Below are 26,279 nucleotides of genomic sequence, written 5' to 3' on the forward strand. Positions count from 1 at the left end.
AAAAGGACTCTAGTGTGAAACAAATATGTTTCTAAAATGCTACTCACCCATAAAATACTGAATGCATAAGAAAATACAACTATGAACACAAAGGAAAGAGAGGGCTTATGGATCATAGAGAGGGACAAAAATCCTGAAAATAAGGCTGTAAATGAATTAGGGAAGGCTGGCATCCTGAAATCAGATGGGGTTACTGGCCCTCTAAAATTTGAAAATAGCTCCAATATAGGAAGAAAACAGTATCTGGAAACGTCACAGTAATCCAATCTATTCATACCACTCTAGAAGACTAAAGCCTTTAAGAAAATCTTGGAAAATGTGAAACGGTATCAACCCCCGAACAAATGTCATGTGGCTTTCTCATTTGGAGCTGCCTTTTCACTTATTCACCTGGACAGTGGCTCCCAAACATTTCTTCCTCTACCACCCATGGCTCCTCTTCCTGCTCCAACTTGAAGATCACATCTGGTTTGGTGACTTGATAGCCTATCATGGGAAACAGCGAAAGACTTGGATATTAATGCTGGAGACAACTATCCAGATTTTGGGCTGAGTTCTCGGGGACTGAGGACTTATGAAGAATGATGATGGAGGAACTTCCACAGCGACACAAAGTAATTAGCCTCTACCCTGAAGATGAGTACACACAATCATGTGAAGAAAGGGAAGGCTAGATTTATCTGGCAAGTTAGAAGTCTTCATACATTTCAAAAATGGAAAGGAATTCCACGTAAAATGGCAAATCTACCCTTACCCACTGTGACTAGGTTGCTATAGTTCTCCAGCATCACATCCCGGTACAAGTTCCTCTGAGCAGGTTTCATTTGCTGCCATTCCTCCTGGGTGAGGTCCACAGCCACATCCTTAAATGTCACTGTTTCCTGTAAAAATAGAACCTTAATTAATATGAAGTCATCAAAATTAGATGCAGTGGTCAGAACATGTAAGAAGTCATTTAGCTAGTCTCCAGGGATCAGAGTTCATTAAAAACTGTATACTAAGTCTTCCTATTTATCTAATCTTGTATTATACTGTGGGGGAGAACAAACCATAGTAGAAATATCCTGTAAGGTGATGTTAATTATTGAGTCAGCACACCTATGTATTCATCATCTATTATGCAGGAAACTGGAGATGGTGGTCACTGACTTGCACTGGAAGAGTCAGACATGACTCACAGGTAAGCGGCTCAGAATCTGTCCAAGTGATCATGTGATCTAGTGAGAAAGGGAATATGGAGAAAGTGGGGAGGGAAAGAGAAATAAGGCAGGAGGAAAAAGAGGTACAAAAATATGAATGTGCAAATTTGAAATTTCTATAGGGCTTCCAAAGGAAAATGTCCACTATGCAGTTATAGGTATGAAGAAAGGATAATAAATGAGAATTTGTTAGCCATCAACCTAAAATTGGGAGCTGAATCCATGGCTGAAGGATATGAGTGTTTGTAGAGAACAGACATGGTAGGTACAGGAACAAGGACAGAATCAACAGTTAAGCATCAAAGAAAAGGACTCAGGTTTTTGTTTCTTATTTGTTTTATTTACAATCAGAAGATTAGAATTAAAACCATGAGAGTGGTGTAACAGAAGCCAAGACACAAATGACAAATTTCTGGAAAAGAATGTTACTTGATCACATATATCTAACTCTTTCTCCCCATTGAAAACTTCAATATCCAAGTAAGGTAATAAGGAAAAATCTTTATCTGCCAGGTCTCAAAGAAAGAAAAGCGTCCATATATCCCACATTTGGAAGAATTTATTCAAGTAACAGTACTAATGAGATAGACTAATGAGTAGACTAGTAGAGAAAAATGGGAAATACAAATGGAAATCACCAAAGGCTGAATTGCTATTAATATTTCTGGGAAACTCTCTTTATAATCTATGGTCATTACTACCATCGACATCATCATCATTGTCATCTATTGAGGACTCACTATGTGGCACGCACTGTTATAGTTTCTTTAGATATATTAACTTTTAGAATTCCCCTAACAAGGCTATGAAGTAGCTATTATTATTATCCATTTAAAAGGTAAGGAAACTGGGGCTACAAGTAACTCTCCCATGGTCACAGAGCTAAAATATCTGCTAGAGCTGGATGCCAGCCCAAGTAGTGTGTCTGCAGAGCCCATGTTCTTATCCATATACTATACTTCTTCTCCAATCGGCAGGAAGTCCAAGAGTCCCACAAATATCCCCTGATTCAAGACAGACAACTGGGCACACAAGAACTCCTGCACCCAAAATCTTTCTTGCTGAGGTTGAAAGCATGTGAAATCACCAATGCTGGGAGACCACAGGACAAATATCATGACAAAAAAATCAAAATCAAAAGCCAATGATGATGGGACATCATCCTCACTTGGAAAAGCAGAGAGAAGTCTGATGAAGCAGTGGGGAGGAATACTGAAGACAAAACCAGATGTAGAAAACTGGCCTCTGGGCAATGGTTTCGCTAATCAGTGTTTGAAAAAAGGCAGACATAAAATATTTTTGCTATTACTACCCAATACTGTATTAAACAAATTAGTCAAATGAACTTACAAAAACTAATATTCAAGATTTTAGGTGAAGAGTGAGAGAATAATCATTAAAATAACTTTGGAGTAAACTACCTGATATGTAGGACTTGGTAAATGTAAAAATTAATTTTACACTTAAAAAAAGCCGTTATAGGGCTGGCCCCGTGGCTTGGTCGTTAAGTGCGCGCGCTCCGCTGCTGGCGGCCCTGGTTCGGATCCCGGGCGTGCACTGACGCACTGCTTGTCCAACCATGCTGAGGCCGCGTCCCACATACAGCAACTAGAAGGATGTGCAACTATGACATACAACTATCTACTGGGGCTTTGGGGAACAAAAAAAAAGGAGGAGGATTGGCAATAGATGTTAGCTCAGAGCTGGTCTTCCTCAGCAAAAAGAGGAGGCTTAGCACGGATGTTAGCTCAGGGCTGATCTTCCTCATAAAAAAAAAAAAAAGCCATTATATGTGTGTGTGTGTGTACACACATATATATATATATCTCCATTTCCAAAAACAGACACCTTGATCATTTTAATAAATTAGACAAACACTTGTCAAGCCTAAATCAAGAAAAACAGTAAAACACAATGAACCAAATTTGGGATATAAAAAGAACACGTAATAAAAGATAGAATGGTAAGTTTTAAAAAGTTATGAATTCTACTTCTAGGATAGCAGTGTAAGGTCAGCATCATGGCAGAGTGAGCTTCCCCCATTGAACTCTCCCCCCCTAAGACACAACAAAAAGGACATTCATATTCCAACAGCAGCTATTCACACAACACACGGGATGTCTGAGGCACCCAGGCAGCCGTACACCCGAGGACTGAATCCCCAGAGTAAGTGGAAGGAGGTAAGAGGAGCTCCCTTCCTTCTCCAAGGACTGCGACCCAGAGAATGAGACCACGCGGCTCTCAGCGCAGGGGAAGAGCAGCTCACTGTGAGAAAACCGGCGTTCTCCAAGACCCCTCACAGTCTGTGGGGATCCCCCTACCGAGAGAGCGGAACTGTTGCGAGGGTACTTTCAACAAGCTAGGCCCTCAGGAAAGCAGAGAGGACAGCGAGGCGAGAAACCTCTGAGATCGGGGAGGCGAAAGTAAGCACCCCTCCCCCACCAGGCCCACCCACCCAGCGCTTCAATTCAGCCCTGTCCCCAGAGGCAGCGGCCCCTAGGCACCCGGGCCCCACCAGCAGGGGCAGCATGACCACGCCCCGCCCCCACAGGCAGTGGCCCCCAGCAGGGGGGTGAGCCTGCGCCCCCGCACCAGAGGCAATGGCAGTTCAGGCCCCACTGTGCCACAGCCCCAGCTGCTCCGGCTGGAATAAGCCACGGCCCCAGCTGCCCTGGCTCCACCGTGTCGTGCCCCAGCTCCTTTGGCTCAACTGTGCCCCGGCTCCAGCTACATCAGCTCCACTGTGCCCCACCCCCAGCTCCCTCAGCTTGACTGCCCGCACCCTCTGGCTCCAGCTGCTTTGGTTTGGCCTGTGGTCAGGCTCTAGCTGACTTGGCGCCAGCAACTTCAGCCCAGTGCTCTCCTGTTCCAGCTTCTTCGGCCCAGTGCACTCCAGTTCTAGCTCCTTCGGCCCAGCAGTGCATCAGCTTTGCTTCTTTGGCCCAGCAGTACTTCAGCTACACCTGCTTCAACCCACCCACACCCAAGCCCCAGCTGCTTCAGCCTAGCTGCGCTCCAGTCCCAGCTGTTCCCACACTCCAGCTCCAGCTGTTCCCACACTTCACCCCCAGAAGCCTCTGCTCAGCCACGCCTCAGACCAGCAAGGGGCCCACGAGAGTGCCAGGGGATTGAGGCAGGCCAAAATACACAGCCCTTGACCCCCACCCAGTGGCAGCACGAGGAAACTGAAACCATATATTTTCACTGTGAGGAAAAGTAAGCCAACACTGACAGGCACTATGCAAAAATATATTAAATCTCCAGACAGAAAAGGAAAATGACAAGCGCCCACAAGTCAACCCAGAAAGCACAGAAATGTATAACCTTAATGACAGAGAATTCAAAATAGCCATCATAAAAAAGCTTAATGAAATACAAGAAAACACAGACAGGCAATTCAATGAAATCAGGAGTTTCTTCACAAAAGAGATTGAAACTATAAAAAAACCAATCAGAAATCTTAGAGATGAAAAACACAATAGAGGATATAAAGACAAATCTGGAAGACTTAAGCATCAGAGCTGACGATATGGAGGAAAGAATTAGCAATATTGAGGACAGCAATGCAGAGATGCTCCAGATGGAGGAGGAAAGAGAATCAAGACTAAAAAGAAATGAAGAAACTCTCCGAGAAATATCTGACTCAATTAAGAAATCCAACATAAGGATTATAGGTATTCCAGAGGGAGAAGGGAGGGAACAAGGAGCAGGCCACTTGTTCAAAGAAATAATGGCTGAGAACTTCCAAAACCTGGGGAAGGAGCTGGAAATACTAGTGAATGAAATAAATAGATCTCCTAAATATATCAACACGAAAAGACCCTCTCCAAGGCATATAGTAGTAAAGCTGGCAAAAGTCAACAACAAAGAAAAAATATTGAGGGCAGCTACACACACACACACAAAAAAAAGGACAGCAGTGTGAAGAAGTCCATGGATCTATTTCCCAGAGAAAGAAGCATAACTGGTGAAAAGTATTTTTTTTTTATTTTAAGTCTCTGGAAATTGTCCTAAGGGCATACAGCAATGAAGAACTATTTATTCAAGAAAATCTACTAAAATTTGGTAAAAACTGTGATAGTCTGTGGAATTTGAGCCACATCTGCTCCGTTCCTCTCCTCACTCCAGCTCAGCTTGAGAGAAGATCCAGTCCGTGTTGGTGTGGCTAAGAAGACAGGGCTCCTTCTCTCCTTAGCTACCAAACAAGGGATATGGTGTCTCACTGGGAGGGGCAGATGTTCAACATTCTCATTCCATTCAACTCCAACTTGAAGAAGCTAAGTTCCTGGTGAGTGTGGCCAAGAGGTCAGAGGCTCCTTTGCTCTAGAGTGGAGGTTCTACCTAAGGTGCGGCAGGTCAAGAATACTGGTACACCAATTACCCTTATCCCAGTTCACTTTTAGGGCAAAGATTCTACGTCAAAACAGGCAAATCAAGAACACCAGAGGCTACTATCTCACCAAAAGCCCAGAGTTGTGGCTCAAAGATTTTGTCCAGAGGGAGAGACAGTCCATAAGCAGAAAGATCTCAAAAACTCTCCCAAAGGAAATGAATGTTTTTGAAACAGAGTAAGAAAAGTTAAAGCTTAAGGGCATACTCAGAAACAGGAGGTTTTGGTCGTAAGCAATTAAGAGGAGGTGGGTAGCTCCCTTTAATTAAGAACAGCAAGGTAGGGGCCAGCCTGCTGGCGTAGCGGTTAAGTATGTGCATTCCACTTTGGCGGCCCGGGGTTTGCAGGGTCAGATCCTGGGTGCGGATTGATGCACTGCTTGTCAAGCCCTGCTGTGGCAGTGTCCCATATAAAGTAGAGCAAGATGGGCAAGGATGTTAGCTCAGGGCTAATCTTCCTCACACACACAAAAAAGAACAACAACAAGATAAAGCATAGGCCAGTTCAGCAGACAGAACCAGGGAAAAGGACAACTAAAAAGAAAGAAGTCAGAAGAAACCTCAAACACTTGCCTCAAAAACTACCCGGGCCTGAATTTAATTGGATCATACTGTGGAGCAATGTATGCCCCAGGCACTGTCAAAAACAATAGAATAATCAGTTGGTATTTAGTTGATGTGGTACTAAACAAGGCAAAAGCTTAAAAGAGAGATTGAGAAAATAGAGAGTCAAAGAGACCTCTGCTAAAACTGTCACCCTACGGTAACTTTGTACATGTCCAAGGCTATGCCCTCTGAGGCGTGACACCAAAAGCATTAACACTACAGGGGAAACAGACTTCACTAAAATAATTGAGGCAAGTCACTATACAAATAAACAAGTAAACAACAATAAAAACAAATCTTAGAAAAGGGGGAAGGGAATCAGTATCCAGAGTTGCTACAATATACAGCCTAAATGTTCAGTTTTTAACAAAAAATTATGACAAAGAAACAGGAGAGGGAAACCCATACACTGGAAAAAGAGCAGACAACAGAAATTCCCTGTGAGAGGGCTCGGATGTCAGGTTTAACACACTAAGACTTCAAAGCAGCCATTATTGGGGCTGGCCCAGGGGCGTAGCAGTTAAGTGTGTGCGCTCCACTGCGGCGGCCCGGGGTTCACAGGTTCGGATCCCAGGCACACACCGATGCACCACTGTATTGAGTTTGTAACATATAGATGTAATATGTATAATAATTATACCACAAAATGGCAACAGAGAACAGAGCTACATAGCAGTAATGTTTCTATATCTCACTGGAATTTAGTATAAATATGAAGAAGATCTTGATAAGATGTATATGATAAGCCCTAGAGCAAACACAAAGAAAATACAGTGAAAAATCATTAAAGAAGTTAAAATTTTACACTAGAAAAAATTCACTAAATGATAAGAAAGCAATAAGCAGAAACAAAAAAGATACGAGACATGGAAAACAAAAAGGAAAATGGCAGGCATAAAGCAAACCATTTTAGTGTTAACATTAGTAATAAATAAAAAATCCAAAAAAAAAAAAAAGGCAGATGTTGTCAGAGTGGATAGAAAAACAAGATCCAACTACATGCTGTCTAGAGGAGACAACTTTAAGTTCAAACATAAAAATAAGTTGAAAGTAAAATGATAGAAAAAGATGTATTGTGCAAAGAACAACCATAAGAAAGTTGGAGTGAATACACTAATATTAGAAAAATAGACTTTAAAACAAAACTGTTACTAGAATTAAAAGACATTTCCTAATGATAAAAGGGTCAATCTTGTAGAAAGATTATAAACATATATGCACCTAACAGAGTCTCAAAATACATGAAGCAAAAACTGACAGGGGGCCGGCCTGGTGACATAGTGTTTAAGGTTGCGTGCTCTGCTTCAGCGGCCTGGGGTTCATGGGTTCTGATCTTGGGCACGGACCTGTACACCACTCATCAACCCATGCTGTGGTGGCGTCTCACATACAAAACAGAGGAAGACTGGCACAGATGTTAGCTCAGGGACAATCTTCCTTAAGCAAAGAGGAAGAGTGGCAACAGATGTTAGCTCAGGACTGATCTTCCTCACCAAAAAAAAAAAAAAGTATTTAAATCCTTTTCTAGTTCAGTAATATTTTAAAGGTTTTTTTCTCCCACATATATCAGATACTTTTTTCTTGAGGGTTTTGTTTCTACTCTAAGCATCTTTCTTGCATTTTATTTTTCAGCGGTTATGGTTTGCATGTTAGATGCTATTGATTTTTGTATATTAGATGCTATTGATTTTGTGTCCATATTGAATTGAGTTCTCTTGTTTCTGTTCAGCTGCCCACATATACAATTGTATCATCTAGATATCATAATTTTGCATGCATCTTTCCAATTTTTATCTCTTTTTTTTCCTCTTTTCTGTACACCTATGCATACAGAATTATAGTAAATAAATGTGGTAGCATAGGCAATCTGGTCATGTCCCTGACTTTAGTGGGAATGTGTCTCATTTTCCTCAGTGAACACGGTGCCGGTTTTTATCTTATTATGCTTTTTTCTTGAATATGATAATTATATTAATAGATTCCCTTAAATTGAAAGACCTTTGTGATAGATAGAAAAGATATTTCATGCAATTCTTCTCCAATTAGTCTATAAATTCTTATTTTTTTTTTGTGAGGAAGATCAGCCCTGAGCTAACATCTGATGCCAATCCTCTTCTTTTTGCCAAGGAAGATTGGCCCTGGGCTAACATCCATGCCCATCTTCTTCCACTTTACATGGGACGCCGCCCATATAAAGGATGGCTTGACAAGCAGTGTGTTGGTGCGCACCCGGCATCTGAACCTGTGAACCCTCAGGCTGCTGAAGCAGAGCACGTGCACTTAACCGCTGTGCCACTGGGCCTGCCCCTAGTCTATAAATTCTTTGCAATTCCAATTAAAATCCGAACAAGATTTCTTTCCCTAGAACTAGATAAACTGATTCTAAAATTCAAATGGAATCACAGAGGTTCCAAAGTAGCTGAGAAGTTTTTGAAAACCTAAGAACAATATGTCTGTGGCAGGAAGTGGGGAAATCTTTGTCCAAGCAAACAGAGTTATTATAAATTTATAGTAATTAAAACCATGTAAACACACACACAGATACACATACACACAAAGTATAGTACTAGTATAGATGTAGACAGATTAAAGAATAAAGAGGGCCGGCCCCGTGGCTTAGCGGTTTAAGTGTGCGCGCTCCGCTGCTGGCGGCCTGGGTTCGGATCCTGGGCGCGCACCGACGCACCGCTTCTCCGGCTATGCTGAGGCCGCATCCCACATACAGCAACTAGAAGGATGTGCAACTATGACATACAACTATCTACTGGAGCTTTGGGGGAAAAAATAAATAAAATTATTAAAAAAAAAAGAAAAGAATAAAGAGCCTAGAAACAATTAAGCATGTATATGATGAAGGTGGCATCACAAAGATCTATTTAATAAATGGTGTTGGCCATAAAAAAAAGACAAAATCGTCCCATTTGCAACAAGATGGATGGACCTGAGGGGTATTATGTTAAGTGAAATGAGCCAGAAAGAGAAAGACAAACAGTGCATGATTTCACTCATATGTGGAAGATAAACCAACACACGAACAGATAGAACTGTTTGGTGGTTACCAGGGGCTAGGGCGGTGGGTGGTGGGCACAAGGGGTGGAGGGATGTACTTATATGGTGACTGATAAACAATAATGTACAACAAAAAATTTCACAATAAAAAAAAAAAGAAAGAAAGAAAGAAAAAAAAATGGTGGGCCGGCCCCGTGGCTTAGCGGTTAAGTGCACGTGCTCCACTACTGGCGGCCCGGGTTCGGATCCCGGGTGCACACCGACACACCGCTTCTCCGGCCATGCTGAGGCCGTGTCTGACATGCAGCAACTAGAAGGATGTGCAGCTATGACATACAACTATCTACTGGGGTTTTGGGGGAAAATAAATAACTAAATAAAATTAAGAAAAAAAAAATGGTGTTGGCACAACTGGTCTTCTACATGCAAAAAAATTCTACTGATAGAATAATCACTAAATTTCTATCTCAAACCAATTACAAAATTAAATTCCAGTTGGACTAAAGACTAAATCTGAAAAACAAAGCTTTGAAAAGAGACTATCTCTATAACCTAACATTAGGAAAGATATCTCAGAAAAGACCAACATCGGCAACTGAAGAAAGAACTATTAAATATTGATGTTGTATATTAATTTTGACTGAATTCATACTGTATGCACATATTTATCATACACTAAATGTAACTATCCAAACTTAAAGTGTCTATACAACAAAAAGATACATGATACCGGGGCCGGCCCGGTGGCGCAAGCGGTTAAGTGCGCGCGCTCCACTGCGGCGGCCCGGGGTTCGCTGGTTCGGATCCCGGGCGCGCACAGACGCACTGCTTGGTAAGCCATGCTGTGGCGGCGTCCCATATAAAGTGGAGGAAGATAGCCACAGATGTTAGCCCAGGGCCATCTTCCTCAGCAAAAAAAGAGGAGGATTGGCGGATGTTAGCTCAGGGCTGATCTCCTCCCAAAAAAAAAAAAAAAAAAAAAAAAAAGATACATGATACCTAGAAGTGACAGATTAGGGGAAGATATCTGCATAAATCCTAATGCTAAAGCAGGCTTTCTTAAAATTCTCTAATTTCAAGTAGAAAATGGACTTGAAAAGGATAACATAAAATGGACAAATAATATGAACAGTCAATAGGCAAAATGTGCATTTCTTCCCTCATGAGTGCGCTTCAATCTGTACAGTATCATAGAGTATGGCCCTGGAGTCAGGCTGTATGAGTTTGAATCCTGGCTTTATTACAGACTTGAGGCATGAAGTTATGTAAGCTTCTTAACCTTGGTGCTTCACTTCCCTTCTCTGTATACCTACTTTATAAGCTTTTGATAATGATCACATGAAATAAGCTATGTAAATTTATAGCACAATACATATGGTACATAATAAGTACTCACTAAAACTGTTCTTGTTGTAGAGGATTTTTCTAGCTGCTGTGTAGTCTATTCATATATAAATAAAAGTTGCCATTGAATATATTTACATCCACATTCTAGAATGAATTTGGGACTGTATGCCCAGGAATATAGGCAGTCCACTTCTATGTGATAGTCCAAACCAAAATGTCTGGCTCTTATATCTGAAAGGAACTGTTATGAATTTTTTGACAGCTAAGAGTGTACTATTTGTAGATCACAACTCCTTGATATCCAGCTCTTTACTCTAAAAAAAATGCATGTATGAATTAATTAGTTATTCAGAATTCTCTCACAAAAGCAGGTCATTACCCACCAATTCAAAATACACCTAAAAAATGGATCTGCAAATCTGGATGGTCTGCTTCTTTGTGACATGATTATTTCTAAATATTTATTGGCCACTTGCATTTCTTCCAACTGCTTCTTCACGTTCTTCACCCAATTTTCTGAATTGTTAGTACATTTCTGCTATATGTATTACAAAAACTATTCCCAGTTTTGACTTATTACAGTGTTTATGGTAGTTTTACTGACGAGAAGGATTAATTTTATGAATCCAAATCAGGCATCTTCTCTTTTATCAGTTTCATATGTTAAACTAAAAAGGCAGGTCAATGAATACAGCAAACACATCCAAAACCCTTTTCAGAGTGACGTCAGCATCATGGCAGAATGAGATTTCTTGTAAACTCTTCCCCCGATAAGATACAACAAAAGGGACAGTCACAGACCAACAAGGAACTCTTACACAGCAAAAAGGAAGATCGGAAAGACCCACACTGCCGCACATCTGAGAGTGGACATGCTGGGGCCCCCGGAGAAAGTGGGGAGAGGTAAGGAGAAATCCTCTCCCTCCCCCATCAGACCAGTGACTCGGGTCCACGTGGCTCCCAGAGAGGGGGAGGGGCGGCCCTCCGCGGGGAAACCATAGCTCTTCGGGCTCCCTCAGCCAGTGGGAAACTCCCACACAGAGGACTCAGAACCGCTGCAGGGGTGCCATCAACATTTGAGCACTCCAGGAGAGTGGATAACAAGGGGCGAGTGAGAAGCCCCACACCCCAGGGACCCAGCTGGCAAAAGAGAGAGCCCCTGCCATCCCCCCCATGCCAGACACTGCAGCTCAGCTGACCAGACAGAGTGGCCAGGGTGGATCTCGGGCAGGTGGCCCGTGGCCGCGGAGCAGCCTGGGCAGAGCTCAGGGGGCTCAGATTACACAGCCCTTAACCCCCACACAGTGGCGGCAGGTAGAAACTACAACCAGATATTTCCAGGATGAGGAAAAACAAAGTGACTATAAGAACCACAATGCAAAGGTACATTAAATCGCCAGACCAGAAGGAAAATGACAAGCAACCAGAAATCAACCCTGAAGGCACAGAAATCCATAACCTAAATGACAGAGAATTCAAAATAGTTATCATAAAAAACCTCAACAAAATACAAGAAAACGCAGATAAACAATTCAACGAGATAAGGAGTTTCTCCACCAAAGAGATTGAAATCATAAAGAAAAACCAATCAGTATTGTTGGAGATGAAGAACACAATGGAGGAGATAAAGGAGAATCTGCAATCTTTAAAGAACAGAGCTGACAATATGGAGGAAATAATTAGTATTATAGAGGATAGGAATACAGATATGCTCCAGATGGAGGAGAACTAAGACTAAAGAGAAATGAAGAAAGTCTCCAAGAAATATCCAACTCAATTAGGAAATGTAACATAAGAATTATAGGTATTCCCGAGGGATAAGAGAGGGAAAGAGGAACAGAGAGCCTATTCAAGGAAATAATAACTGAGAACTTCCCAAATCTGGGGAAGGAGCAGGAAATACCAGTAAGTGAAGCCAATGGTCACCTAAATATGTCAACAGGCAAAGGCCTACTCCACGGCATATAGTGGTAACGCTGGCTAAAGTCAATGACAAAGAAACAATATTAAGGGCAGCTAGACAAAAACAAAAAATAACGTACAAAGGAACTCTCATCAGGCTCTCAGCGGATTTCTCAACAGAAACTTTACAGGCTAGGAGAGACTGGAATGATATATTCAAAATACTGAAAGACAAAAATTTTCAACCAAGAATACTCTATCCAGCAAAAATATCCTTCAAATATGATGGGGAAATAGTAACTTTCCCAGATAGACAAAAGCTAAGGGAGTTCATGGCCACGAGACGCCCACTACAAGAAATGCTCAAGAAGGCCCTCAGGCCTGAAAAAAAGAAGAGAAAGGGAATACAAAGCTTGGAGCAAGGAGAAAAACAGGTAGACAAAATCAGGAAAATAGTAGATCTTTACTGGAATAGGTTAGCAACCACTTAAATACCAAAATCAAAGATCAAAAGAAGGAAAACACCAAAAATAAATACAACCTCATCACTGTAAACACACACCCATAACACAAGATAGAATAAGTTGTAACAAGAATAACTTAGAAGCGGAAGAGGAAAGAGACCGAATTGACTTAGTATAAGGAAATAAGAGGCCATCAGATAATGGACTATCTCAGGCAAAAGACTTTTTATACAAACCTCAAGATAACCACTAAACAAATAATCAAAACAAAATCACATATGATAAATAAAGAGAAAACTAGAAGAGTCATGAGACAGAACAACCAAACAGAATTGGCACTCCAAAACACATGGGACAAGAAACAAAGGAAATGCAAAAGAACCGGAAAATAAGTGACAAAACAGCAACATTAAGCCCTCATATATCAATAATCACTCTAAATGTAAATGGATTGAACTCTCCAATCAAAAGATACAGAGTGGCAGGATGGATTATAAAGCAAGACCCAACAATATGCTGCCTCCAGGAAACACATCTCAGCTCTGAAGACAAGCACAGGCTCAGAGTGAAAGGATGGAAGACAATACTCCAAGCTAATGGCAAACAAAAGAAAGCAGGTGTTGCCATACTCATATCAAACAAAGTAGACTTCAAGGAAAAAAAGGTTAAGAGAGACAAAGAAGGGAAATATATAATGATAAAAGGGACACTCCACCAAGAAGACATTTGATACAGCAATTATAAATATATATCCACCCAACATAGGAGCACCAAAGTACATAAAGCAATTATTAACAAACCCAAAAGGAGATATTAACAACAACACAGTAATAGAAGGGGATCTTAATACCCCACCTACATCAATGGATAGATCATCCAGACAAAAAGTCAATAAAGAAACAGTGGACTTAAATGAAAAACTGGACAAGATGGACCTAGTAGACATATACAGAGCACTCCATCCAAAAACAGCTGACCACACATTCTTCTCAAGCACGCATGGAACATTCTCAAGGGTAGACTATATGTTGGGAAACAAAGCAAGCCTCAATAAATTTAAGAAGACTGAAATCATAACAAGCATCTTTTCAGACCATAATGCTATGAAACTGGAAATCAACTATGAGAACAAAACTGGGAAAGCGACAAAGATGTGGAGATTAAACAACATGCTACTAAACAACCAATGGATCATTGATGAAATTAAAGGAGAAATGAAAACATATCTGGAAACAAACGAAAATGAAAATACGCCATACCAAATCATATGGGATGCAGCAAAAGTTGTCCTGAGAGGGACACTCATAGCGATACAAGCCCACCTTAACAAACAAGAAAAAGCCCAAATAAGCAACCTTAAATTACACCTAACAGAACTAGGAAAAGAAGAACAAAGCCCAAAGTCAGCAGAAGGAGAGAAATAATAAAAATCAGAGCAGAAATAAATGAAATTGAGACTAAAAAAACAGTAGAAAGGATTAATGAAACAAAAAGTTGGTTCTTTGAGAAGATAAACAAAATTAACAAACCTTAGCCAGAGTTACTAAGAAAAAAAGAGAAAAGGCTCATATAAATAAAATTAGAAATGAAAGAGGAGAAACTACAACAGATACCATGGAAATACAAAGGATTATAAGAGAATACTATGAGAAATTATATGCCAACAAATTGGACAATCTAGAAGAAATGGATAAATTCTTTGACTCATACAACCTCCCAAAACTGAACCAAGAAGAAATGGAGAATCTGAATAGACCAATCACAAGTAAAGAGATTGAAATAGTAATCAAAAACCTCCCAAAAAATAAAAGTCCAGGACCAGATGGCTTTTCCGGTGAATTTTACCAAACATTCAAAGAAGATTTAATACCCATCCTTTTCAAACTATTCCAAAAAATAAAGGAAGATGGAACACTTCCTAACTATTCTACGAGGCCAACATCATTCTGATACCAAAGCCAGACAAAGACAATACAAAGAAGGAAAATTACAGGCCAATATCGCAGATGAACAGGGATGCAAAAATCCTCAACAAAATATTGGCAAACTGAATACAGCAATACATTAAAAAGATCACACACCATGATCAAGTGGGATTTATACCAGAGACGCAGGGATGGTTCAACATCCGCAAATCAACCATCGTGATACACCATATCAACAAAATGGAGAATAAAAACCACATGGTCATCTCAATAGATGCAGAGAAGGCATTTGACAAGATCCAACATCTATTTATGATAAAAACTCTCAACAAAATGGGTATAGAAGGAAAGTACCTCAACATAAAGGCTATTTATGACAAACCCACAGCCAACTCAACGGGGAAAGACTGAAAGCCATTCCTCTGAAAACGGGAACAAGACAAGGCTGCCCACTCTCACCACTCTTTCTCAACACAGTACTGGAGGTTTTGGCCAGAGCAATTAGGCAAGAAAAAGGAATAATAGGAATCCAAATAGGCAAGGAAAAAGTGAAAGTCTCACTATTTGCAGATGACATGATTTTATATATAGAAAACCCTAAAGAATCCATTGGAAAACTATTAGAAATAATCAACAACTACAGGAAAGTCGCAGCGTACAAAATCAATCTAAAAAATCAGTTGCATTTCTGTATGCTAATACCGAACTAACAGAAAGAGAGCTCAAAAAAATAATACCATTTACAATTGCATCAAAAAGAATAAAAGATCTAGGAATAAATCTTACCAAGGAGGTGAAAGACCTATATGATGAAAACTACAAGAAAAAGAAAGAAAGAAATTGATGATGACATAAAGAAATGGAAAGACATCCCATGCACATGGATTGGAAGAATAAACATAGTTAAAATGTCTATATTACCTAAAGCAATCTACAGATTCAATGCAATACCAATCAGAATCCCAAAGACAGTCTTCACGGAAATAGAAAAAAGAATACTAAAATTCATATGGGGCAACAAAAGACCCCAAATATCTAAAACAATCCTAAGAAAAAAGAACAAAGCTGGAGGCATCACAATCCCTGACTTCAAAACATACTACAAAGCAACAGTAATCAAAACAGTGTGGTACTGGTACAAAAACAGACACACAGATCAATGGAATGGAATTGAAAGCCCAGAAATAAAACCACACATACACGGACAGCTAATTTTCAACAAAGGAGCTAAGAATATACAATGGAGAAAGTAAAGTCTCTTCAATAAATGGTGTTGGGAAAACTGGACAGTCACATGCAAAAGAATGAAAGTGGACCGTCTGCTGTCGCCATTCACAAAAATTAACTCAAAATGGATCAAAGACCTGAAGGTGAGACTTGAAACTATAAAACTCATAGAAGAAAATATAGGCAACACACTATTTGACATTGGTCATAAAGGAATCTTTTCAGATGCCATGCCTACTCAGACTAGGGAAACTAAAGAAAAAATAAGCAAGTGGGACTTCATCAGATTAAAGAGCTTCTACAAGACAAACGAAACAGGATCAAAATGAATAGACAACCCACCAGCTGGGAGAAAATATTTGCAAAACATATATCTGACAAGGGGATAATCTCCATAATATATAAAGAACTCACACAACTGAACAAAAAAACAAACAACCCAATCAAAAAATGAGCAGAGGAAATGAAGAGACGCTTCTCCAAAGAAGATATACAGATGGACAATAGGCACATGAAAAGATGTTCAACATCACTAATCATCAGGGAAATGCAAATGAAAACAACACTAAGATATCACCTCATGCCCGTTAGAATGGCTATAATCACCAAGACAAAAAACAACAAATGTTGGAGAGGATGTGGAGAAACGGGAACCCTCATACACAGCTTGTGGGAATGCCAACTGGTGCAGCCTGTATGGAAAACGGTATGGAGATTCCTCAAAAAATTAAAAATAGAAATACCCTATGATCCAGCTATCCCACTACTGGGAATCTATCCAACAAACCTGAAATCAACAATCCAAAGAGGCTTATGCACCCCTATGTTCATTGCAGCATTATTCACTATAGCCAAGAAGTGGAAGCAACCCAACTGTCCCTCAACTGATGATTGGATCAAGAAGATGTGGTATATATATATATACAATGGAATACTACTCAGCCATAAAAAAAGACAAAATCATCCCATTTGCAACAACATGGATGGACCTGGAGGGTATTATGTTAAGTGAAATAAGCCAGAAAGAGAAAGACAAACACCATATGATCTCACTCATATGTGGAATATAAACCAACGCAAGGACAGAGAAAACTGTATTGTGGTTACCAGGGGCAATGGGGTTAGGGGGTGGACAGAAGGGGTGAAGGGAGACGTATATGGTGATCAACAAACAAAAACGTACAAGCAAAATTTCACAATGTTATAAACTATTAACACATCATTAAAAAAATACATCTTTAGGTAACTTTAATTATGAGAGAAATAAAAGGAGAAAGAGATATGTAAATATTACACATATAAGAAATATTAGGGGCTGGCCCCATGGCTTAGCAGTTAAGTGCGTGCGCTCCGCTACTGGTGGCCCGGGTTTGGATCCTAAGCGCGGACCGACGCACCACTTGTCTGGCCATGCTGAGGCGGCGTCCCACATACAGCAACTAGAAGGATGTGCAACTATGACATACAACTATCTCCTGGGCCTTTGGGGAAAAAAAAGGAGGAGGATTGGCAATAGATGTTAGCTCAGAGCTGGTCTTCCTCAAAAAAAAAAAAAAAAAGAGTTCACAATCAAAAAAAAAAAAGAAACATTAATTTATGGTTGTTTTAATATAAAAAGAACATATTTTCAAATATTTGTGGTATATCTTAAGCATATAAAAAAGTAAAAATAAAAATATAAAACACCAAAAAAACCAGAAAAACCTTTTTCAGGTAGGAAAGACTGATCCAGCTAACAATTATTAATACTTATCATTTATGGAGCACTTACTATGTGCATTTAACCCTGCCAACATTCCTATAGGATAAGTACTATTATTATCCCCATTTTACAGATGATGTAACTGAGGCCAAAGAGGTTAAGAAACTTGCCCATAACCATCCACTTAGTAAATTGTTGAGCCAAGATTTGAACTTAAGTCTGTTTAGGCCCAGATAACCACTCTGCCAACAGGAGAAATAACTGGATGACCTACATGATCATATGGTCAACAGAAGTGTGTGTGTGTTTCAGGATGGGACATATGACCCTAGGAAAAAGAGGGAGTGAAGTAGAAAATATTTACAATATAGGGGTGTAAGGGATTACAGAGTTGGGAACAAAAAGAATTAGGAGCAGAGGAGAATGAGTCATTTTATAAGATGAAGAATACTGTATCTTCTGAGACCATAAAAAAAAGATATGGAGAGCTATGAAGACCAAAACTATAAGATTTTGCCATAAAATATTAGTATATATTTTAGTTCAAATTGTGAAAATCTCAACTGAAGTAAATATACAGTCATGTGTTGCTTAATGACAGGGATATATTCTGAGAAATAAGTTGTTTGGCGACTTCGTTATATGAACATCATAGAGTGACTTACACAAACTTAGATGGTATAGCCTACTACACAGCTAGGCTACATGGTACAATCTTATGGGGCCATCATCGTATATGCCGTCCCTCGTTGCCCAAAACGTCATTATTTGGCGCATGACTGTATGTGTAGGATCATTTGAAAGATATGTTTCATTTACTCTCCCAGATAATTTTAATTTTTAATCTTGGGCCAAGACAGACTTTTAAAAAGCTGAGCTTAAAATTATAAGAATTACAGAATTATTTTGGAATTTCTTTTTGATCTACGTGCCAATGAAAAGCTTTTTTCTCATAAACAGTGCAAATTATGGAATGAACTTTTGTGTCTCAGTTTGCTTTTGCTTTTCCAGAGCATATTCAAATTTGAACTCAACTTTAATAATTCTGTATGGACCTGTTTCTGCATAGCCATATCCCAAATTTTGCCTGGTTCTGATCTTCCATCTGCATTTTTCCTCACCTTCATTTTCATTGATTTAGTTTTGTCCAACTTACTGGTAGGTTAAGGTGATCCACTGCAATAGCATAGCAAAATAATGCAGGAAACAAATAAATGCTTAAAACGTACAAGAGACTTGGTCATATCCTCCTCTTCCTCAAAAAGCGCAGAGTCCTGAGAACACCAAGCTGAGGCAAGAGAAACAAATCAGATTTACTTCAGAGCTCCCAACAAAGGAGTACAGTAATATCTCCTATAATGATCCTCAGAGCATTGAGAAATGTTCACCACCATCAGGCTATAGAGATACTGAAATGTACATGGATGACTAATTAAATCACATAGGGTCTGATAGGAATTTCTGGAGGGCTAAATATAAATAATGAATCTATTGACAATATAGTATTTCCCTAGGATCCTGCTATTTTATTCTTAATGGGAAATTTATCCTAATTACATAATAATAAATACCACAAAGATTTAAGGATTAAATAATTTATGAAGCACTGTAAAGAATTTGGAAAAAACTTGAGACAGGTTATAGGCATTATGGAACATTCATATGATGGAATGAAATGCAGTTATGATTCTAATGATGTTTTAAAATAACTTAATTGATTTATTTTTTTACCCTAAAAACTCAGGGCCTTTAGGTTAAAAATGGAAGACTGACTACTTGCATTTATTTCTGTTCTCTCCCAAACCCAACCAAAATGAAAGTAAAGGAACAAAGGAGACTGAATCTCACAAGGACAAAGAATATAGAAGACAAGATATGTCTTGTCAGCAGATAAGAAATGGCAACAAAATTTTAGAAGCTAGAGAGCAGACAGACGACTGGTACCTTACTTAACCAGAGAAAGCTGAAGCTTAAGTGGGGCGGTGGTGGGGAGCGGGGACCATGGCAGAACCCTTTAAAGGCTCAGGAATGGAGGCACGAGATACTTCTGCAGGCAGGAGTTTGGGGTGGGACTAAAAAATGGAAATGAATATAGAGTTGAAGCAATGTGGAGAAAATAAAAGAATTAAGTGAAAGTTGTCATATTGTAAGGTGCCCCCCCCCCCCCCCCCCCCCGATGAACGAAACGAACGAAACTTCCTTCGTTTCCCTCCCAAAAGCAGGAGTTAACAACTTCTTCCTGGGGAAATCGACTAGCTCAAAACAAAATGGATACAGATCCTGACATATGGTCAAACTTCAACCTCTAATAAAACACCATATTAGAAAGAAGGGCGATGAGAAGAGTGGGTGGTGGTGGGGTGAGGTAACAAGAAAGGGGGTAGGTAGGAAACAGAGATAAATCCTTATCCCCATTGTCAAAAGTCAATAGGAAATATCTAAAACTGAGAAATCAAGCATTAGCAGTACGAGGATGTTATTCAGAAAGGTGGAGCTGAATACTGGAATATCCAGAAAAAACATTCAAAAGTTGCCTCTGGAGAGTGGGAACAGGGGATGGGTAAAGATCGAATAGGAAACTTTTGTTTATGGTTATATATTTAACAGCATTTTTTTAAAACGTATTTAAGAAAAACAAATTACATTTAAAACACTTATTTTTAAAAAGAATCAAATAGTCAAGTGAATACAATAAAAAACAAATGTCTACCCTGCACAGTTAATAACACCCAGGTGAATTTTCTTGGTAGACGTACTGAATTTCATAACTCTTTATACTCTTTGTATCCCCGAATGTACAGCCTTCCTCTCCTAAACTCTGCCCATCTCTGAGCCACCTCACCTCTCCTTTCCATCATCTGGGTCAAATGCTCCATTGTCACACAGCTACTGCTGATCTCCGAAGGTTGAGATGTCACTCAGGCCTTGCCCACTCTGGACAGAAAGGTAAAGATAGGCTGCAGGTCCAGTGGTTCCTGGGTCCCCTCTATCTCAGGACTCTCCAGAGTCTGGGGGAGGTCTCAGGTCAGGAGGTCTTCTTCCATGATAGATACCTGCTCTTCAGGCTTCTTTCTACTCACATCACAGATGTGTCTTATCTTTGTGGAGCCAGGACCTGTGGGCTTATGATATAAATCCAATTTATCTGATGTCTTCTCACTGGATCCCTACAATAACTAGCCTCCAAGATGGCCCCCAATGATTATTGCCTTCTGCTTTTTCTACACCCCTCCCACACTGAATAGAGTTGACCGGTATAACCAATAGGATACTGCAGAAATCACAATGTGTGACTTCCAAGGTTAGGTCATGAAAGATACTATGGCTTCTGTCTTGCCCATTTTTGAAACATGCACTTTGAGGGGAGCTAGCCACCAGGCCATGAAGACACTCAACCAGCCCTAGTGGGAGGCTCCTGCCAGCAGCCAACACTAATTTGCCAGCCATCTTGGAAGCAAATCCTCCAGCCCCAGTCTAGCCTTCCAATGACTGCAGCCCTGCTGACATCGTGACTGCAACTTCATAAAATATCTGAGCCAGAATACCCAGCTAAAGTCACCAGCCACTCCCTAAGGAAACTGTGGGATAATGTTTATTGTTAAGCCACTAAATTTTGAGGTAATCTGTCACATAATAATAGATAACAAATACAGTCCCAAGCAATTAGCTTCCTTGCTTGTAATTCACATTCCCTGGAGTCACTGACCAGAGATGCTGGATGCAGAGACAGCAGGAGTGTGGAGGAAAACTCAAAAACTCAGCAACCCCAGTTGAACCAGGTGCTCAACAGAGACACCAAGAGTCTAGAAACCAAGTGAATACAATAGTGATGGTCACATAACATTTGCTCCTCAAATATCCTCTGTGAGCATATAGGTGGAGGCCTGATGCAGTGACAGATATAAAATTGAGTCAAAAAACACTCACATTTGTAGCAACCCCAGATTTGGAGTCAGAGAGTTGCAGCTACTCCATTTCCTACCTATCTTGGCAATTGAGGTAAAGGAGAGTTGCAGTTTAGAATTCCCATTCTCTTCATTTGAAATGAGAATTATACTCAAGTCACAATGATATTGGATGAATAAATAAAATGGCTACTAAGTTAATAAATATTAATTTATCATCTGCTATGAGCCTTTACTAGGCAAAAGGTAAAAAAATGTGATACACAAGCGAGTAGACTAATCCTTGCCCTGTATGATAAAACAGAAATAATAAAACAGAAAACACTCAATTATAATAAATTTTGAGAAGTGCTATGCTTGGTATATACTCCTAACATTCTTCACACGGTTTCTATTTTTTTCCTATGGCAATTATCACTAACAAACTATGTAACTTATTTATCATACATATTCTGTCCACTCCCTCATTTAAACTCCATGAAGGGCCGGCCCCGTGGCTTAGCGGTTAAGTGCACGTGCTCCGCTGCTGGTGGCCTGGGTTCGGATCCCGGGCACACACCAACGCACCGCTTCTCCAGCCATGCTGAGGCCGCGTCCCACATAAAACAACTAGAAGGATGTGCAGCTATGACATACAACTATCTGCTGGGGCTTTGGGGGGAAAAATAAATAAAATCTTTAAACTCTATGAAAACACGGATTTATTTTCATCTGTTTTTGCCATTGATAGTAGCTACTCAAAAAAATGTGGATAAAATGGTGTAGCCACTATGAAAAACAGTATGATAGTCAAAAAATCAAAAATAGAATTACCATATGATCCAGAAATTCCACTTCTGGGTATATACCCCAAAAAACTCTAAGCAGGGACTCAAACAGATATTTGTACCCCCATGTTTATAGCATCATTATTTACAATAGTCTAAAGGTGGAAGCAACCCAAGTGTCCACTGACAGATGAATGGATAAACAAACTATGGTATATACATACAGTGGAATATTACTCGACCTTAAAAAGGAAAGAAATTCTGACACGTTTTAACATAGATGAACCTTGAGGACATTATGCTAAGTGAAATGAACCAGTCACAAAAGAACAAATACTGTAGGATCTGGCTTATATGAGGTACATAAAGTAGTCAAATTCAGAGAGACAGAAAGTAAAATGGTGGTTGCCTGGGACTGGGGGATTGAAGGATTAGGGAGTTATTGTTTAATGGGTACAGAGTTTCTGTTTTGCAAGATGAAAAGAGTTCTTTGGATGGATGGTGGTGATAGTGGCATAGCAATATGAATGTAATGCTACTGAACTGTACACTTAAAAATGGTTAAAATGGCAATTTTTTGTGTTTTTTTAGCTTTATTAAAGTATAATTGATATACAAAAAATTGCACACATTTACTGTATATGTCCTGATAAGTTTGGACATATGCATATATATGAAACCACTACCACTACCAAAATACTAAACATATCCATCGCTTCGAAAAATTTCCTTGTGTTCTCTTGCATTTTATGTTCTTTTGGTAAGAACACTTAACATGATATCTATTCTCTTATATTTTAAAGCGCATAATACTGTATTGTTAATATAGGTACTATGTTTTACAGATCTCTAGAACTTATTCATCTTGCGTAACAGAAACCATGTCCCCATTGAAACACAATTTTCCATTTTCCTCTTTCCCCAGCCCCTGGCAACTACCATTCTATTCTCTGCTTGAGTATATTTTAGATACTTCATATAAATGGAATCATATAGTATTTGTCCTTTGACTGGCTTATTTCACATAGCATAACGTCCTGAAAGTTCATCTATGTTGTCACAAATGGCAGGATTTCCTTCTTTCTTAAGGCTTAATAATATGCCATTGTATGTGTATACCACATTTTCTTTATCCATTCATCTGTTGATGGATAGATGTTTCCATATCTTGGCTATCGTGAATAATGCTGTGAAGAACATGGGGGTGCAGATAATAAGATGGTAAATTTTATGTGGCATGTTGTGTTATCTGCATTTTACCACAATTAAAAAATATATATATATTGAATGAAATACTACTACTAATTTGGGGTATTTAAACTAGAGGAAAATAATAGATCAAACAAGAATAACATAGAAATGGGTGGGTAGGGCCGGCCCCGTGGCTTAGCGGTTAAGTGTGCATGCTCCGCTACTGGCGGCCCGGTTTCAGATCCCGGGGGGGCGCACCAAAGCACCACTTCTCCGGCCATGCTGAGGCCACGTCCCACATACAGCAACTAGAAGGATGTGCAACTATGACATACAACTATCTACTGGGGCTTTGGGGGAAAAAAAGGAGGAGGATTGGCAATAGATGTTAGCTCAGAGCCAGTCTTCCTCAGCAAAAAGAGGAGGATTAGCATGGATGATAGCACGGGGCTGATCTTCCTCACCAAAAAAAAAAAAAAAAGTAAAAAAGAAATGGGTGGGTAGTTTGAAGTTCAAGTGTTCTAAAGTCTTGTTTGGGTTTTGTTTTTGGGGGGGGGGGTTTGTTAAGTATACATGTTAAAAATTCAAGATAAGAACAGAAACCAAAGCAGAGGAGAGAGAAAAGAGGATAAGGTATACATGCACAATAAAAAGAAGGCATAATAAGTAGAAAATAAGACAAATTTATATGAACAATCACAATAAATGTAAATGAATAATTCACCTATTAAAATAACAAACAGGAGGGGCCGGCCCTGGTGGCACTTGCGGTTAAGTGCGTGCGCTCTGCTGCGGCGGCCCAGGGTTCACCAGTTCGGATCCCGGGTGCGCACCGAGGCACCGCTTGGCAAGCCATGCTGTGGCAGCGTCCCATATAAAGTAGAGGAAGATGGGCATGGATGTTAGCTCAGGGCCAGTCTTCCTCAGCAAAAAAAGAGGAGGATTGGCAGATGTTAGCTCAGGGCCGATCTTCCTCACAAAAATAAATAAAAATAACAAACAGGATAAAAAGGAAAAAAAAGCCCAGCAATATGCTCTTTATGAGAGACAGACCCGAAGCATAAAGACACAAAGAGAAGGGGTTGGAAAATAAAATTCCTGGAAAATACTCACAATAACAAAAACAGAAAAGCAATATTATCAGACAAAAGAGAACTTAGACTAAAAGATATTCGCCAGGATAAAGAGGCATGTTTCTTAATGTGGTAGATTGGAATCTTGGTCTCAATTCTTCACCCTCCTGTAACAGGATTATATGTTTACGCTTTTTGACGTGTAACTCTGCCTTACCCTCCAACTGCGGCTATAATTGATGTTAAGCTTAGCCATATGGTTAGCTTTGGCTAATGTAATATTAGTATATTTAGGGGCGGAAGTTTTAAGGATGTTTGTATGATCTGTCTTGTGCTCTGGTGATCCATGATGAGAAGAACATGTCCTGGTAGCCACTGTTCTTTTATTTATTTATTTTATTTTTTATTTTTTTATAATTTTATTTTTTTCCCCCCAAAGCCCCAGTAGATAGTTGTATGTCATAGCTGCACATCCTTCTAGTTGCTGTATGTGGGACACAGCCTCAGCATGGCCGGAGAAGCAGTGCGTCCTGTGCACCCCCAGGATCAGAACCCGGGCTGCCAGCAGCGGAGCACACGCACTTAACCGCTAAGGCACAGGGCCGGCCCCCACTGTTCTTTTAGCTTGAGCCGCAGAAAGAACACACGTGGAGCAGACCTGAATCCATCCTGCAGCCCAGCCACTCAGCCAAGTACAGCCTAGAAAGGCTGAACACAGAGAATCTGCAAACTGGTGAACACGGGAATAAATGCTTGCTGTTGTATGCTCTGAGTTTAGGGGTGATTTGTTAGGCAGCAGTATTATCATAGCAATAGCTAACTAACGCACATAGTAAAAGAAGCAAGCCATAAGATGATGACATAATGAGTCTGGAAAAGATCACCCAGGAATACTGGAAAGCAACAGAACAGGGCCAAGAACTTTCGGAGAACAAAAGGCAGGCAAAGCGGACTAAGAAGGAGCGGCCAATGGGGAACGAGGACCACTTGAAACCAAATACAGCAATTTTTTTTCAAGCAGTTACCAACTATGACAAACGCTACACAAAAGTCAACTCAAGAAAGCAAGAACCACTACACATATTACAAACGCCTCACCACAGACCTTTAATGACAATCACACAGACAACAATACCACACACGTCATCATAACCACACACAACCACAAACACCACCAGGACACAAACATCGACATCACAATCACATATCCCATCACAATTACTCCATCACACACACACACAACCACACATACACCATCACTCTCTCACACACTAACTCCACCCACTCCCCAGGAGCGTACTTCCACCCGGAGCACTCTCCACGTCCGCTACTGGCGACACTCCGGGCCTCCTTAGAGGCTCCGCCCCGTCACCCGCGCGCCCAGACGCGGTGCAGCCCAGACGGCTCAAGCCCCTCCCCCACGCCCCGCTGCGGGGACGCGGCAGCGTCACCTGCCGGAAACGCCTGAATGCGCATCCAGCGCGCGGTTTCTGGGAGGCTGGGAGAAGGCGACCGCAAGCAGTAGGCCCGGCCCAGGCGCCGGTAACGCTGAACCATCCCTCGGCGCCCCCCT

At 40.3% G+C, this 26,279-nt stretch overlaps 1 protein-coding gene across 3 annotated transcripts in view; it reads right to left on the minus strand.

Moving 5' to 3' along the window:
* ZNF568 (zinc finger protein 568) overlaps window positions 1–26,248 on the minus strand; it is a 39,328-nt gene extending 13,080 nt beyond the window's left edge. For 2 of the 3 annotated variants that reach the window (XM_058529134.1, XM_058529133.1), the window contains exons 1-5: window positions 26,158–26,248; window positions 20,613–21,573; window positions 19,000–19,058; window positions 755–881; window positions 391–486 (exon numbers count right to left, since the gene is read on the minus strand). In XM_058529134.1, the coding sequence (XP_058385117.1) occupies window positions 391–486; window positions 755–881; window positions 19,000–19,058; window positions 20,613–20,646 (316 nt within the window). In that variant the 5' untranslated portion in view covers window positions 20,647–21,573; window positions 26,158–26,248. Of the gene's footprint in view, window positions 1–390; window positions 487–754; window positions 882–18,999; window positions 19,059–20,612; window positions 21,574–26,157 lie in introns of those variants that run through there. The other variant, XM_058529135.1, reaches the window with a different exon arrangement.
* Window positions 26,249–26,279: the final 31 nt, after the last annotated feature.

This window comes from Diceros bicornis, chromosome 34, assembly GCF_020826845.1.
Source record: "Diceros bicornis minor isolate mBicDic1 chromosome 34, mDicBic1.mat.cur, whole genome shotgun sequence".
Taxonomy (NCBI): domain Eukaryota; kingdom Metazoa; phylum Chordata; class Mammalia; order Perissodactyla; family Rhinocerotidae; genus Diceros; species Diceros bicornis.